At 38.5% G+C, this 18402-nt stretch overlaps 1 protein-coding gene across 5 annotated transcripts in view; it reads right to left on the minus strand.

Annotated features, from left to right (window-relative positions):
* The window catches only part of eya1 (EYA transcriptional coactivator and phosphatase 1), a 62272-nt gene that overhangs the window by 15048 nt on the left and 28822 nt on the right, over window positions 1-18402 (minus strand). For all 5 annotated transcript variants that reach the window (XM_036558507.1, XM_036558506.1, XM_036558505.1 and 2 more), the window contains 5 exons: window positions 18193-18275; window positions 17577-17760; window positions 13744-13886; window positions 12637-12720; window positions 3328-3417 (listed from right to left, as the gene is read on the minus strand). In XM_036558507.1, coding sequence (XP_036414400.1) covers window positions 3328-3417; window positions 12637-12720; window positions 13744-13886; window positions 17577-17760; window positions 18193-18275 — 584 coding nt within the window. The remainder of the gene's footprint in view (window positions 1-3327; window positions 3418-12636; window positions 12721-13743; window positions 13887-17576; window positions 17761-18192; window positions 18276-18402) is intronic.

Consider the following 18402-nt stretch of genomic DNA (forward strand, 5'->3'; position numbering starts at 1 on the left):
AAGGAATCAAAATATAGGACAGATGTTGTGCAAAAAAAAAAAAAGCCCCTCAATCGAGCTGTTAAGCTTTGTCACAAAACTGCAAAACTGCCATTTCATTTTCTTTCTTTTTCTGACGGGAGTGCGTCTATTAAAGCGAGCGTGATCCGACGTGGCCAAACATACGGGAATATTTAACAGCCAATTGCTGCCCATTAACTTTGATCATGGCCACTGCGACTGGAATCTGGCCGTCACTCGGCTGTCTCGGGAAAGCACAAACATTTTCTTTCTCCCTGCTTCTCTCCGGCGAGAGGGCCGCGCCGTGCCGGTGACTAATGAAAGTTGGCAGCCTCGCTGCAGCTCTCTTCACACTTAAGTATCAAACAAAACATTTCCTCTCCTGCGGGGTCAGCCGCGAGCAGGACGCAGAGGAAAAACAGTGGGTCAGCGGTGTCGGATTATGGGGGACGAGTGAGTGAGCAAGCAAGGGAGAGAGAGGGAGAGAGAGAGGCCTGGGTGGCTCTGGCCTCGGCTTTGGCTTTGCTTGGTGTAATGTGGGCTTAGGCCTGGAAAACCTTGACAAGTCTATTCGTACATGGACTGTGCTTTAGCACACTGCAGTGGTGTAGTCTACATTATACGCAGGTACACACTGTATACCCACTAGAAAACCAGTCGCATCTGTGTTTGCTCACAGTGCAGTGCTGGCCACCCATTGTTTATAGAATTGTGACACAAAAAAGAATTAACTAACACCGAAACCAAATTCTGAACAGCGTTGGAAATAAAACTCTTTTGCTCCATGTCAAACAGGCTGACTAAGTACTCAGTTAGCAGTTAGTATTACTAATTAATTAAGGTGATATTAATCATATACAGTACTGATATTTCTTGCTTGTGTAAAACTCCCAACTACATTACCTCACAAAAACAAAGAAAATTCCTGAAAGTTGTCTGTAGTGCATTTTGAAATGAAAGCCTTCACATACAGACTAGCATTTCAGTCAAACCTGATGGTTTTGTGTGTATTTGTGAGTAAGCAAGTTATGTAATACTTTGCTATTCTGAAACACGAGTCCCTGAACATGAGGACGTGACTGAGACAGAGGTAGTGCTGCTTCATTGCTAACCAGTCTAACTACTGTTGCTCATAACAGATAACATGTTCGCACATTGTCCACTGAGGAGAGGTTCTCATGAGCATCCAGCCTAACACTGGTTAGCTCATCAACTCGTCTGAAAGGCAGCCTCTGTTGGTCACCCAACATGACAACCTACCAATTTCCCTCATGTTTGAATAATATAACATGTTTTCAGGTGTATTACTCTGTGTGCTGCTATATTTCTGTGCAACACCAGTGCTGTCACCTCAAAAGGTAAGCCTACAGCCTGACATTGTTCACTCAACCGGATATCCCTTCATAAACACTTACGGATACTCAAATTTCAAAATGAGTCCGCATGCAAATCCTGAAATTAAACAAACCCTTAAAATGTTATACAAATAGAAGTATTACGTACAGGTAATGTAACTAGGCTCATTCCTACCAAACCACCAAAGCACAAAACCCTGGGAACATACAACCCTGGAAACATGGACCCAAGGATCACAAAACACTGAGAGCACAGAACCTTGGGAACATAGGCCCTAAAACACAAAACCCTAGGAACATAAAACTTTAGGAACACAAAACTCTAGGAACATAGAGCCCTGTGAACATAGACCCTAGGAACACTACACTCTGAGAGCACAGAACCCCAGAAACAAAGGCCCGAAGAACACAAAACTATAGGAACCCAGAACCCTGGGAACATAGATCCAAGGAACACAAAATGCTGGGAACACAGAACCTTGGGAACATAGGCCCTAAAAACATAAAACCCCAGGAAAGTAAAACTCTAGGAACATAGAACACTGGGAATATAGGCCCTAGGTACACAAAACCCTAGAAACATAGAACCCTGGGAACATAGAACTCTAGGAATACAAAACATTAGAAACATAGAACCCTGGGACCATAGAACCCTGGGAACAGAAAATCCTGGGGACATAGAAACCTGAAACATAAGCCTTGAGAACAAAAACTCTAGGAACATAGAACACTGGGAATATAGGCCCTAGGTACACAAAACTCTGTGAACATAGAACCCTAGGAATACAAAACCCTTGGAACATAGAACCCTGGAACATAGAACCCTGGTAATCTAGAACCCTGAAAATATAGGTACACTCTCTTATAACTTACCACTGATAGGAATGCTTCTACCTAAAAGAGTTCTGCCTTTGTCCAGCTGGTTGTCTGGACATTAATGCCCCTTTAAATGTTGTTGTCCACTGGAATCTTAATATTCAGTAAATGTTTGTTTCTTGTTTGTTCCTTATGTTGTCTTTCATATAAAGGTTTTTGGAAGAGATGATTTTCAACCTGGCGGATACGCCTTTAATTCTTATTATTCAGGTTTATTTTAATTATTTAACCTGACATTATTGTTTGAATACATGAAAAAAGATAAACATGAAAACATTTAGACATTTACACTTTTGCAAGTTCCAGTATTTATCAAGTATGTGAGAACAATCTTAACATACCTAAGTAGAAGTAACAGTATAACTTGAAAATACTCAGGAAAGTACAAATACATCAATATAAGTAGAGTAAATGGAGCTGGATACAATGCAGCTCTCTTCTGAAAGTGTATGGAATTAGGCTCCACTTTATACCATGCCGGCTGTCCCATGTGAATGTGACCCAGCCAGCCTCAGGTTCACCCCTCACCGGGCGAGACAGACACACACCCGCTCTGTAAGTGCTCCCGGGGGCAGATTTTACACTGATCCACATGAATCAGGCTGGGCTGTAGGATGGCGACCGTGACTGAGCGGCTGGAGCACAGCGCACAGACACCAACACACAGCACGACACGCAGACAGCCAGAGAGCATTCAGAAACACTAGAAGCTGACAAATTGGGCCGGCCGGAGGGGGGCGGGGGCTGGAGGTGGGCGCAGGCCGGGGGAGACTGACAGCGCATGTAAAATTCATAGTGTCCCCTGGGCTCGGAGGTAATACTTCACCAGCGAGGAACATTGTGGAGAAACAGGCACCCTGCCATTAAACGGCTGCTGACGGTAAAGCTGAAGCTTTAATGGACTGCCCACTTGTTCATAATGTAATGTATACACTCTGTTGTGACTTATCTTCATCTCAGGCCTTTGGGCCTTAAACATTACAGCTAAGACAACACAGCGTTAGGGTTATCACAGCATTAGGAGGGAGTTTGTGCAACAACAAACCATTTTTTGCTGAGCACAAAAGAAACTCTTTACCAAACGCAGCTCACTTACTTCTAAGTCATTGAAGAATAAATGCGTATCCGCCAGGTTGAAAATCATCTCTTCCATCCTCAGTCCCAAAGACACTGACGTCGGAGGATCCTGGAAAACACAAAACAGCCATTTTGTGAAGAATGTTTGATTGAAAGTGACAGAAATAGAACACAATCTGCTCTGAAGAATCCAAAAAGTTAACTCAATACCCATAAAACACTGATTGAAAACAACAACAGAAAACTTCTGACTGAACACGAAAGAAATATAATAAAATCTGATCCAGAGAATCTAAAATCGAACTCATTAACACTGACTGAAAACAAAAACAGAGAAATCTTGCCTCAGCATGGTATGATATGATAAAATCTTTTTCAAATAATCCAACATCCAACTCACTACCCACAAAATGCTGATCCTGAATATGACTCAAAGCTTAATTTGGATATTCTGATGTTTACATCTCCCTGAAACTTTCAAAAAAGGGTGAGTGGATGATCATGCCATTGCTTCAGCTTCTGCACCATCTTCTCTTTCCAAGCTCATCTTACACAGGATGCAGTTTATAGAAGCTCTCAACTAAAGAATTTCTCACAGCTGAGCTACTTTGAACATATAAGCTACTTTGGGATATATAACTATGAGCTACTGTGAGATTTGAGCTATTTTGAAAAAATATGGCCAATATAATCATAAAACCAACCACAGATCCATTTTCCACATAGATGACATGGCTGTTTCAGTAAGGTAAACATATCAGGAATAATGAAAATAATCATTCCTTTCACTAAAGTGTTACTCTTTTTTTTCTTTAGTAATTCAATCCCACCTGTGCAGGTGGCTGTGAGAAAGTCAATACAAAGAGGACTGACCAAACTCTGTGTAGTTTATAGATCTCACACTGAGCTTTGCATTCCTTTTAAATCTAAACATATCCAGGAAAAAGCTTGTCTTCAAGAAATTATGGCATGACATTACTTTACAGATCAGTAATAATTAGGTAATAATATAGTAATAATATGGTAATATTATGGTAACAAGTTGCACTAACCTAAAAAGTCCCTGCTAATTTCCTAGTTACTAAACGATAAGTCAGTAGTGGTAACAAAAAAAAAGAGTTGATAATAAAATAGTAAACAAGTGGTAACAAGTTGTACTAATCTAAAAATGGCAATTATCCAGTTGTATGTAGTGGTAACTAGTTGTTAATGAAATTGAAAAGTAATCGTGACAAAATCTAATTACCCATGAATAAAATGTTAATATTCCAGTCACTAATTCCAATAAAGTATTAGTACAAGTGTTACAGCAAAAGTGAGTAATTCTGCACAATTCATTGGTCTTTTTTTACAGTTAGCCAGGAACAGATGAGCTAGATATACTGAGATTCCACAGAATCAGGGCTTGAAATGCAACACAATGTTCCTTTTGTGTTACCTGTTAACAAAACAATGTTACTGTATTCTAAAGCACAGATCAGGCAAAGGGCTTCAAAATAAGTTCAGTGATGGGAAAACCTCCCCACTAAACTACACGTATCTTCATACAATGTTTATCTTTCTTTATCTTAACTTATTGACTAGAAATTAGCATGTAACTTTTAGATTAGCACAACTTGTTACATTATTTACATTGCAAAAAGTAACTGAATTATTTAGTAACAATTTGGAAATTAGCTTGTCATTTTTTGGTGAAGTCTAACTTCTCATCATAATATTATCATATCATTGCTCACTTAATACTGATCTGTAAAGTGCTACTGAAATTATCTCACAAGCAGAATTCCAGTGCTCTATTTCAGCACTCTATAGTTTGTTATTGATACGAGCTTCATTGATTAATTTGTGTAAAGTTGCTGTTTAATTTTTATGGATGTTAAGGTAAAGAGATGTCCCATTTCAGTCTATTCATCAGGGTGTAAGATACTGATATATTGTCTACAGTTATTTCAGCCAGTTGAAATTCTTGCAGCATCTAGCCAAACTGCAGCATTAAGGAAACGACTGCACTTATTAAGTGTGGATTCATACATTAGTCGATTACTTTCTTTTAAAGCTTGTTCTGTGATCTCCACCCACGGGATCAGGTTTCTAATCAGAGAACATTCCCCTGTTCTTCATTAATAGAGAGAGAGAGAGAGAGAGAGAGAGAGAGAGAGAGAGGAGGGCAGGTGAAGGAGAGGATTTGTTCTTGTTTGTGTGCTGAGTCAGGGTGTTCAGCTTCAGGGATTAGTCTTAAAGCCACCTGAAGAAGCACCTGAGCTTTCTCCTGATTGCATGTCGCGCTCAACAATGAAAATGTTTGAACTTCTGTGGTGGTGGTCGGGAGGAGAGGGTGGGGGGGGATCAGGGGGGTGGGGGTGGGGGTGGGGGTGGGTGAACCACACAGGCAGAGCAGAACACAACCCAGAGACACAGAAACAACCCAAAGTATAGTGTGTTTCATAAGATTGACTTTTCTTTAGCTGATTTTAGTATTGTATTGATGACGGATCAGTGATTTCTGAATGGTTTTTCCTAAACTGCCCTTAAAAGAAAAAAAGGATTCATCATAAGGATTTATTGGTAACACATCCTTATGTTGGCATTAATTAACTTCAAGCAATCGAGCGTTAGTACTGTGTTAGGCCTTCATTAATTACTTATTCACTACACTACATTTCTATGTTGATTAAAGTTATTGAAAATTAAGGTTTCCTTAATTTGTGTCATTAATTCATCAACTAATCAAGTGTTACTGTATTAGTCCATAAATGACCTGTCACTATAATAAACTACTATGATGACAAAGTGTAAAGACTTTGGAACATCTTGGGAACATGTGAATATGATCTGCATGTCTGTCAAAATGCATTGTTTTACTTATTGGTTTCTCATATGTTGTGTTACTTACTAATTATATTACTTATTATTCCTTTTTATTCTTTATTACTACTCCACTAGCAAAGTGAAAAATCAATGCCCTTACTCATACAATAAAACTACTTAAACCTAGTAGTCACTGGTTGCTTGTTATTGATACAGCAGTGTTAAAAAACATTATTTGTAGGTAAATTAGCTTCAGTTAAGCTTACACTGCTTGGTTGAAAAGCACATAAGCATTAATTAAGGAAGCCTTACCACATTCTTAATTTGAATGTAAGTTAATGTAACCAAGTTTTATTCTGGGTCATTTTCGATCATTTCTACTGGTCCATTCATGAAGACATGTTTGTATAAAGACCAAACAAAAACAAAATACAAGGTTTGACCTAACAGTGTAAATATGCTGCCTGTCAAAAATTCTTTTCATATCTTCTGAGCAGTGTTTGATTTTTCTGTGCTCAAACTTTTGACAGGCAGTGAAGATTACCGGTATAGAAGGTGTTGTACATAACCCCCCTCGACAGCCCTCTATATTAAATACAGTGGTAACCCTAACCGTGTACAGCTGAATGGCGTGTCAGGATGTGCCCACGCTGCTGTAATAATCTATTCTGAGCCTTGCAGTCAACGGTCTCATTATAAACGCCTGCGTATGCATCCGATGGTTAATAAAAGCAGGTTTGGTGGCGAGAGGAATGTAAAGTGCAGTCTGAATCCTCTCCAATTAAATCTAAACAATCAATCAGCAAGGGAGTTAAGAATACAAGCGGTCAGAAGGCCAAAGCCTGCGCTGCTGTCACTGCTTGTGTCCACACCTGTTGGCTTCTGTCAGAGCCGTCCACAGGGCGCCACGGCAACCCCCACCCAACTCCCCACATGCACCAAACCCCCCTCCATACCACCCCCAAAATCCCCTACGTTTTGGTTCCCTTAAAGAACCATGTTTGAAAATGTATGAGTTTCCAGACCCTTTCAAAGGTTTAAAGCTTCACATGAGGTAAAGTTACCAATTTTAAGGTTCTTCCTAGAGCCTTCACATTATGCAAAGGTTCTTTAAATGTTCCAAATGTCACTCATTTACAAAAATTATCCTGAAACCACTGAAAGTGTTTTTTTAGCATACCTGTAGACTTAATCCTAATAGAAACTGGCAGGTGGGTGATTGTAAAAATGTCAAATTTGGTTAAAACCATGAGCCAACCTGCCCCTCCATACTCTGAACTCTTATTATTTACATAAATACAGTTTTAATTTTTTCCTTATATTGCTGTTACTGTTGTCCTTTAAACATGGCAGCCAGTATTTATTTTATTATTTTTTTCTTTAAACATTCATCAGTTAACTCAACAATAATTTAAAACTCAGTCAAACCCCCACAAGTCTAATATTACACACTGCTGTCCTGGCTTTGTAAATTTTTCAATTTCTTAATGCAATCAAAAACAAACGCTGCACTCAGGAGAATTTTCTGTTGTTGGGATTGTTTAGATGCTGGATCGTGCTTAGCTACCATTTTGGTAGTCTGTTTATATGCAGCGTGCAAAATCTGGTCTTTAATTTGACAGGGATTGGCCAGTAGTGCTTGGCGGCACACTGCTAATATGTAGCTGTGTGGCCAAGCTGTTGTCTGGCATTAGCTATTGCTGTGCTGACATTGAGCATCAGACCAGAGGTCTTTATAACAAAATGTTACTTTTTGAATGTCTGTAAATCTATGAGATTTACATTCACAGATATGAGACTGCAAAAAAAAGTTAGGCTCACGTGTGCACCGTGGGTAAAGACTACACAGCTATGTGGCTTTAGGGAACCAAAAGTTGCTCTTGTAATGCAAAGAACCTTTTTGGCCCTTTTATTTTTGGGACTGAATTTAATTTCAGTTCAAACGTTTTTGTGACAACAGATGTTGTTTTAAAGAAGCTTTAAGATTTTATTTCTGCAATGAGCATAACCGAGGGCAACGGTGTGAGGATAAACTTTCAGAGCACAAGGAAGCACCTCTAAGAAGAAGAAATGGCTCAAAATTGGAACCAGTTTTGCTCTGATCAACGCTGGATTGCAAAATTACAGTCATGAGAGTTATAAGAATCATGAATATGAACAGGTAATGAATGTACCAGGTCTACAGTACAATACAACAGGTATACAATATCTAGAACAGGAGTTTGGAAGAGCATCAGCAGTCATCAGACACACACTGAAACATCCCCTCTTCACCCCTCTGTCCACTCAGTTGATTAGAGTCGTCAGCTTTAAGGAAGTGAGCTGAGTGGTCTTTACGCTGGTCAAGAAAACTGATCGCTAGAGCAGGGATGCCAATTCAGATCTATTTATAGAACCCACTCTACAACGACACCATAAAAACACTGTTTCAGGAATTTTCCAGCAAGAAAATGTCTATATATTAGATAAAATGTCTTTATCTGTATGCAATGTTTATGCAAATATATGCAAATCACCTTATAAATGTGTATGTGAATAATCATAAACTACATTAAGTATAAACAACAGCATAAACTACAGCATAAACAACAAGAACTATCTAACAGTCTATCAGTCTGTCTGTCTATAGTAAGTACCTGTCTATCTATCTATCTATCTATCTATCTATCTATATTACTAAGCATGAGTCAGAGATCATTATTATTATTATTATTATTATTATTTAATTTCAGTCAAAATGGCCAGTAAGTACAAATTTATAGTTTTCAGATGATATTTCTGAGGAGATTAGATTTAAGATAATCTACTTGCACAAGAAAGGAGAAAGTCAAAAGAAAGTAAGTAAAAAAAAACATAGTTTCCAAAATTGGAGTTCAAAAATGATTAAAAGCTGCAGAGAAAATAGGACTGAAAGGACCAGTAGACCACCATACCTGTCCCAATCAGATAAACAGCAAAGCTTTCATCTTTGAGAGAGAGAAAATCAAGCTCCACTCTTACTTCAGATCTGAAAAAAAATCCACAGGTGTTTCTGTCCATCCTACCACTGTGAGAAGACACTTAACACTATGGGCAGCTGTCAAGAATCCCTTTCTGAGGAAAGAAGAATATTTGCACTACAAGCTGAATATCTGAGATTTTATGGACTGAATGGTGAGAAGCAGAAACTGCTAAACAAACCTCTAAAATGGAACTTTGGAGAAAAATATCCCTACAGTTTTCTTTGAAAACTGAAAGTGAGTCTCCTGACAAGAATGGAAGCTGTAATAAAGGTAAAGGGTGGGCACATAAAATACTGAACAATCTGATATTAGATTTAGTTTTTGAGGGTTCTACTGAGAGAGAGAGAGAGAGAGAGAGAGAGAGAGAGAGAGAGAGAGAGAGAGAGCTGCGTCCGTTCTTCATGGCTGTGGGAGTCGAACTGTGTGAGAGAGAGTCTCGCTTTCTTACCCAGCATGCTCAGCCAAAGGCAAAGTAAATAAACAGAGAGGGGTCGAGGGGCAAGACTCTCTCACCCCAAAACCAAAACACCATTGCCATCAAACACCCTGAGCAGAGAACAAAGAGAACCAAACACCCTGCGCACGGAACAAAGAGAGCACACTGACCGCTCCTACAACACCCTCAGAACATCCACAAAAACCCTGAGCAACTTCGACAAACCTCAGCACTGTGGCGCTCAATCATCAGACCAACATGCCCAGCGATCTACAGCAGCCTCGCTGAGTTATTAGTGAAATTATAATCCGCTGATTTCACTGAACCGTCGTCCAACTTAAATAAACCTATGAGATCATAGCCGAGTCCTGAGAATCGCAGAATGCAGGATTTCCCAAATTGTTTGTTTTCGAAAGTTTAAATATAGATCGGGACGGTTTATATAAAATAACAAATACAATGAGCTCAAAAAGTAAACCTCATTCACTTTCTCATTCACCAATTCACAGCCCTCTGAACCTGCTAACATCGCTAACATTCCCATATACAGTACTGTTTAAGGCACCATTTGGTTCCCTACAGAACCTTTCAGTGGATGGTTCTTTGAAGTAAGACTTGCTGTGAAGGAGATATGCAAGCGTGAAGAACATTTCAAATTAAAAAAAAAAAACACCGTAAGCCTTTTGGAACCATAATTATCACTATTTTTAGAGTCTATCTAAAGAACCTCCACATAATGGGACCTCCACACCAAAAGCACACCATGTGATGTTTCTTTAAATTTTACAGAGGTTCTTCACTCCAAACTGCAACAAAACTTTTTTATTCATCTCTGAAACTAAAAACACCATGTTCATGCACAAGCCCAATGGAGAAAAGAGCCAAATGTCATTATATGAAGCATTAAAAAAGTTTTCTAAACTTTAAAAAGATTACTGCAATTCTTCTTTCAAAGAACCATATTTTGAAAGACTTTATAATAAATCAATAGTGTTTTTTTGTGTGGCATTCCTTCAACAAAATATCTTTTGCCGAAACATCTTTTTATACAAAAACTATAAAAAAGGACAATGATTGCTGTATATTTCCCTCTGTATGTAGTAAAGCAGGCCACTCTGGGGAAGTTCCAGCAGGCTAATCTCACTGAGTGGGTTTGGTTTGGAGAGCACTTAATTAAACTAACAATGAAGTATTTCTGAAGGACAGAAAAAAAACCCTTAAGAAGTGTCAATGGACATTCGCGGTGCAACTGTTTTGCGGCCCACGCCCGTACCAGCCGCATAGCAGGGACAGCTGCAGGCCGAGCCAAATGCCTGGAAGGCCTCGTCGGGCCTATTAAAAAAAGAAACAATTATCTGGACACAGCAGAGAGATAGAGCATGCACCCAAAATGGCCTTCTTCCTGTATATTTTTGTAAGCCCCACTGCAATATTGACCACTGTTCTCTGATTAACCCTACAATGCCAAGGCAAAGAAATGAGCGTTCCATTTCTGCCGTTTATTTTCTAAACCCAAAGCACAATCTGAAACATACTAGCACATTTGCAGTACTTTCTGTTAGCCAATCTTGTAATGTAAACAATATTATGTGCTCTTTAATGAGCCAAATAGTGTAAATTCATAATGAAAAATTAGTCACTTAAATCAAAAGTAAGAGGCAACTGGCTATTTTGGTCATCTCATTTGGTTATCTCATTTATCAACAAACAAACTGAGAACCATTATGAGCAGCATATGAACATGAAAATTGTTGCTGTCAAGCAAAACCATGTCTCCAATTTTGACGGTTTTGACTTTTTTGTATTATTTAGAAATTCCAGTTGACCTTTGCGTTGTGTTAACATTTCATAATGAATGGAGCAATAGAATCAGTCCAAAAGTACTTGCAGATACAAAAAAAAAATGCAGTTACATGAACATTCTTTACAAGTTAACCATCTGGGGTCTGGGGGCATTTTCTTGATTTTTGCATATATTTTAATGCACCTTTAAAGGCACTTGCATACTACATAATATCTACGTTATACATCAAAATGTTCAGAACAATCTCAGCTCTCTCTGTAATGAGGCCGGAGCTCTCTGTAAAGAGATAATGCGACCCTAAAGCTGAAAAATTGAAGTCCGGTATTAGAAATTTATTGCTTTACTGATGTGGAAGAGTTGTTTTGGTGCTTAAAATGGGTTCACCAAGGCCATAGATTCACAAAAGTAGTGGAATGTATACATAAAATAGTACTTCAATGTTATCCTCATCGCAACTTCAGTGGCTGCAAACTTTTTACACACTATTTCACATCTGTATCCGAGGCGACTGAATGAAAAATGAAAGATTTCCAACATGATAGGTCAGGTCTTAGTGATTTCCTGAGTGCCCATTGGTCATTGGTGTTTTATGCAAAATATAGACGAACACATGAATCCACCAAATACAGGTTACAGGCAGATGATGGATACACAAATCCACCAGTTACACACAGTGAGAGGCAGACAGTGTGTTTCAACTTCTCTTAATTGGCTCATAACTCTGAAGGTGAGCCACATACGATCTAACAATAAGATGGAATTGGAAGTGCAGAGCCTACAGATTTAGGAAATGTTTGAAACATATTTCTGTACTGTATTATCACAGAAATATTAACACACAGAGAAACATCTAATTTTCTAATTAGTTGCTTTCACTACCACATGAATTGCGCTCTGCATGTGTAGCTCAAAAACCAGTGCAGTGCATCCAACAATAAAGGCAGCAGTTTCTTTTATACAGTGATAGGAAACACTGCAGCTCCCAAAAAGCTTCAATTCCACACGCTGATCCTTTTTACTGACCAACGTGGACATGCATGCTCACCAACTACTCTCGAGGCAAATTTTAACCCCTTGAGCCCTAGACCTAATGCAGCTATTTATCTTATATTATGATAATAAATATGAAATATGAATGAAGAAGACTTGTTTCTATAAATAATTAAAAATAGTTGCTATAAATCAAATTATACAGAGAGAAACTAAATTGTGGGTCCATATATGGGCTCTTGGAGGACAAATGCTGTAGCTTTAATAGGGTTAAAATACGTCACTCACCCTTCCGTATCTGTTGGCGTAAGACCCCGTGAGTAAGGAATGGAAAACGATGATTGTTTCATCCAAGTCCCAGATGAACACGCGCTGGCGAAAGAAAAAGCTAAATCAATGCTGTGCTCTGTAGCATGCAAACTGAGCCGCATGTCAATATCTGCAGCGTGCATGAGTTTAGGAGCCTGGGGAACTGGAAGGACGCATGGTCACTAGTACCAAAACCACCATGACCATACCATCCGTCTGCTGCATTAACACAATCAATAACGACAAACTAATTAAGCAGATATGTTAACATGCCATGATGTTGACTTGCTAATGGGTGCAATCAGCTGGAAGCTTTAGGTCATGTTATTGAAAAGGTGAAGCTGTTTCTAATTAGCATAATATGTAGTATATAGTATATTGTATAGCTATAGTTGCTATTGAACAAAACCTTGTCTCCCAAAAACTGAAATGTACTCATTCTTTCAAAGTATATGAAGGAAAAACAGATTTTATTTTAAGTCATTTTGGATCATCTCTGTTGGTCCGTTTATCTTGACATTTTGACTGTGACTGGCATTTTTGAACTATGTCAAAGAAAAGAGACAAAAAAATGGAGATGTAAGGTTTAAATACAAATTGACTTGGAAAAAAGTCTGGAGATACATATATATATATAAAACCTTGTATCTCCAAAATGCACCTAATTTACTTTTAATGTAAGTCAATGGAACCAGACTTTTTACCAAGTCATTTTGGGTCATTTCTTTTAGACAATTCATCATGAAATTTACATATGATGTAAAGGGCACCAAAATAATAAAATAAGCCCCTTACATTTTTATATTTTATGTAAAAATACATATATTAAAATATTTATTTCTGTATTTTATGGTTAAAAAACACTGAAAACCCAAACAAAGTGATTTACAAGCTTAACAAGTGATTCTGATTAGTTTTTTAAAAACACTGATGCATTTTGCTTGGTACATTTTGCTCAGCTGATTAATACTTAATCTTATATAATAATAAGCCTGAACAATGAAAAACCCCTAATAAGTGTAAGAGATTAATGGAGCCAGACCCTTTTTCTTTCCATGCTGTGTAAATCTGGCTGAGTTTCAATACCTCAAGGTCAGAGTCTGGCGGTGGAGACGGGTTGTTATTCCTTCTCCCTCGGCCACGTGACTTTCCATCCGAAGCCCGACGCAATCGATCCGAATCTGAATCTTTAATGGGGGTTGATGGACTGTGGATTGTACTGTACTCTCCTGCAGGAAGAAAAAAGAAAAAGTAGCATATCAAAAGAGGGAAATAAAAAAAAAAAGCCTTTCACCTTCAGAACTGAACGCTGCAGCTGGATCCATTTACCTCTCCTGAAGCCCAGGGCTGAAGCTACTGTAGATGCTAATATTCTGTTTATCTGATCCTCTTACACCCCTGATACCATTTAGGCTGCAGTAATGGCTGTGGGGAGCACGCTGTGTTACGCCGGGCCTTCGCTATCTGCACCGTGTCCGCTAATTACTCAACGCAACTACAAAGCAGAGCTTCAGCTTTAATAAGCTACTGGAAATGCAAGTGCAAATGAAAGAATGAAAGAAGCGTGTAGAGGGAAAATAAACAGCTCATTTGCAAGTTGTGGTCGGCAAAGTAATAGCAGGAGTCTGCTTGGAGCACATGCCAGAAGCTCTGTTTACGGCCGGCGAAATGAGGCCCAAACAAACAGGTCTCTTTTATCAACTGCACTGAAACTGAGAAAGAGCGCCTGAAATCTGAAATCATTTCTCTGAAGCTACTGGTTTATCTTTAAATGCTCTACTTATAAAGAGAGTGTCTGGTTGAACTGATTCAGCAGGGGGTTAGAATTAGGACCAAGTCTAAGATTGGAAATATACTTGGGTTTACAGATAGCATGAATCAGAAATCATAAAGCATTGCTCTTTTGTACTGTGATGTAAAGTTTCCCTCCATGATAGGTGGGTGTGGTAAAACATGATATTCTCGATTAATATTATTTTGCCCCGCCCACTGGTGCATGGTGACATAATCAAAAATCAAAAGACGTTGAGGCAAGACAAAAGTCATTACATCTGTAAGGAAAACAACAATGTAGTCTTTTAAATATATGATATGATGAATCATGCTTAATATGACCAGAAACATGAATTACAACTACTTATCAACAAATTAGTCTGAGTATAATTTATTTTCTAAAAGTTATACTCAGTTGGACGTTCCGACAGTACGGTCTGAATGTGGCAATGCAGCTTTAATTGCAGTGCTCCATCTGCATGAAATGATCTGCAGAAACATTTATAATTGGAGCAATTTGTCTTCTTTACCAACATAATTGTTAAAGAATAGTATCATTCTGTTTGTTCTTGTTTTTAATTTGATTTTTAATTCTAATTTGATTTTGTTGTTGGTGGTGATGTTGTTTCCTTGTTGATTGTCTTTGTGGCTGTTGTGTGCTGCCTTCTTGGCCAGGGCTCACTTGTAAAAGAAATTTTTAATCTCAACATGGTTATCCTCGTATAATAAAGGTAAAATAAATTTTTAAAAAATTGAAAATGATTAGATTAGCATGAGCGTCATCTTGCATTCCTGACTTCTACCTACTGTCAGAGAGTCTAGAGGGATCCGTTGCTCAACGCAGCTAAGAATTGTCTATTTTGACAGAACTGGGCCATTAGACTGATATGTAAGGGCCGAAAAATACAAGAAAAACAGACTCACAGGAAACACAGTGGATTTCACATAAAGTGGTGGTAAAGTCTTTAAAACTATTAAATAACTCTTAAGTGCATGATGTTGTTATCTTTTTTCAACCTAGCAACTAAATCTTGCTTTTAAAGGCTGATTTTTGCACAGCAAAAGAAACTGCTGGCTACTGTTGACAAGCTGGCACTGCAGTGCGCACAGGCAATTACAGTATAACTAACAGACTTCAATAACTGAGGCCTTCTTAATGACAGTAAACATCAGTCAGCGGTTGTACCTCTGTGGGCGGAGCTTCTGAGACTGAAACTAGAGTGAGTGTAAGAAAAAGATTTCATTCATTCATCAAACTGAAAGAACAATAATCTGCCTCCTTTTCTGCTAATATTATTTGAAGTTCAAATGTAACTTAATGACAAGATAAGCATCTGCAAACATACTAAGACTATCCAAATGTAAGTTGTACCAAGTACTGACCTCTATTAGACTTTAGATATGTAATTTTCTCTCTGTGAATTTGGCTCATACTGAGTGTGATTGCTGCACCATTGCCTTTATAAGGCTGAAAGTGGTTTTGTGCTAATGCCTGCTGTGTTTTCTCTGGCTCTGCAGAGAAAAAAAAACACAGCTCAAACTGAATCAGCCAATCACTACAGCAGTGCACAGTTATAGGCTTGCACCCCGCCTCCATTTCTCCAAGGTAATTTGATTTTAATTCTTCATAACTGACAGTAGTATTCCGACGTTACTCAGCCGAGTGGTCGGAGGAGGAATGCACGGCATGGCTGTTTCCCTGCCAAGAGCATTCATGAGCTGGACTAGCAGGCATACTGCTGTCCAACAATGAATGGCAATGTTTTCCATTGAAGTGTTTGACCTCCAGAATAGCACCGGACATGCAGAAACAATAACATGGCATTATACACTGTTAACAAAATGTATTGCTATACTTTAAATGTGCTCTGATATATTTGGATTAGATTTGTGTAAGATATTCCCTTTCAGTTTGAGCATTTTAAAGGCAAGTGCAAAAAACTGCAACAAAATTTCTGCTATATTTAAATAATTTCACCAAAACATTTGATACAAAGAAATATTTGCACCAAGGCTTTAGCTACAAGGAAACTTTTGCACCAAAACTGCTACAATGTAACATTTGCACCAAAACTTCTGCTACAATGTAACATTTGCACCAAAACATATGTTACAACATAACTTTTGCACCAAAACATATGCGACAATGTAACTTCTACACCAAAACATATGCTACAATGTAACTTTTGCAGCAAAATATATGCTACAATGTAATTTTGCACCAAAACTATCTACATTGTAATTTGTGCGCCAGAACATATGCTACAACGTAACTTTTACACCAAAACATATGCTACAATGTAACTTTTGCACCAAAACATATGCTACAATGTAACCTCTACACCAAAACGTATGCTACAATGTAACTTTTGCAGCAAAATATATGCTACAATGTAATTTTGCACCAAAACTATCTACATTGTAATTTGTGCGCCAGAACTCTTGCTGCAATGAAACCAAAATTTTACATTTTTACTACTCTGAAATTTTGCACCAATGTATGTATTGCAATGAAACTTTAGCTACAGTGAACTTTTTTTGCATCAAAACATGTTACAATGTAACTTTCGCACCAAAAATGTATGCTACAATGTAATTTTTGCAACAAAACCATCTTCAATGTATCTTTTGTACCAGAACTCTTGCTGCAGGGAAACTTTGGCACCAAACATTTAGCCACAGTGAACTTTTGCACCAAAACATGCTACAGTGTAACTTCTGCACCAAAAACATATGCTACAATGTAATTTTGTCCCAAAACTATTGTCGATGAAACTTTTGCACCAAAATTTTACATTTTTTACTACTCAGAAATTTTGCACCAAAACACCAAAACTTTTCTACAATGTAACAACTTTTGCACCAAAACTTTTATTACAATGTAATGTTTGCACCAAAACGTATGCTGCAATTAAACTTTTGTACCAAAATGTTAACTACAATGCAATGTTTGTAAATTGCTTGGTCATCCCACACCTGGTCAAATGAGAGGTGTTCATGTTTAAAAACTGTTCATATTTTCCACCAAGTACATTTTGAAGAGTCTGTTACTAGCTTTCATAATGAAATTCTTAAAAACCCTCTGGAACAGATGAGCACCAAAACTCGTTGTGGTGCAAATTTGGTTAACAGTGTGTTGGTTTTACCTGCAGGCTGGTCAGTGAGTGCTTGGCTGGTGACGGACGGGGGCTCCTGCAGGATGTAGGTGGCAGTGGTGGACGGAGTGGTGGGGCTGGTGTTGTTGCTGGTCATGTAGGGTGATGTGTAGGGGCTGCTGTTGTAATACTGTGCATACTGGCCCTGTCCAAATGCTGGGTAGGAAGGGTAATCCTGCATAAAAACATCAGAGCCGAAACGTGAGCTAGAAGCGCTCAGGGATGCTGCTACTTCCCCGAACCCATTACAAAAAACGTAAACGCCAACACATGTCTCTGGAGGGCTACATCTGGAGACAGCGATCTGTCTTCTTTTTCTTTTTTTCCCTCTCGGCTCGTGGCATAATTCATATGTGCGAAGAGCAAGAGGTAATCCATGTCTACAGCGGTCAGGACATTCAGAGTGATTCATATCATGTGGGTAATATGCAAGTGTACACATGTCCTCCTCTAAAGGCTTCCAGAAACCCGGAGGAGAATCCAGCATGCACATGCCGACATCAGACGGCTCTGTACAGGCTGCAGTAAAAGCTGGAGGAAATACATTTACAGCACACCCTGTTTATGGATGAGAAAACCCAAAGTTAGAAAATTAGATCATGGCTACCTGTTGTGTACTATTGAATCCAGTTGAGTTTGTGAGCGAATTGCTTCCTGCGTACAGTCCGGATGTTGTTGTAAAACTGCCTCCTGCAAGAGCAAGAAACATAACCGTGAATTTATGTGAGAGAACAGCACAGCACAGTAACAGATGATATGATGTACATTTATAGATGTTAATGGTACAATATTTAAATAGTTACTATATTGCTGCTGT

This window comes from Colossoma macropomum, unplaced genomic scaffold (genome assembly GCF_904425465.1).
Source record: "Colossoma macropomum unplaced genomic scaffold, Colossoma_macropomum, whole genome shotgun sequence".
Classification (NCBI taxonomy): Eukaryota; Metazoa; Chordata; class Actinopteri; order Characiformes; family Serrasalmidae; genus Colossoma; species Colossoma macropomum.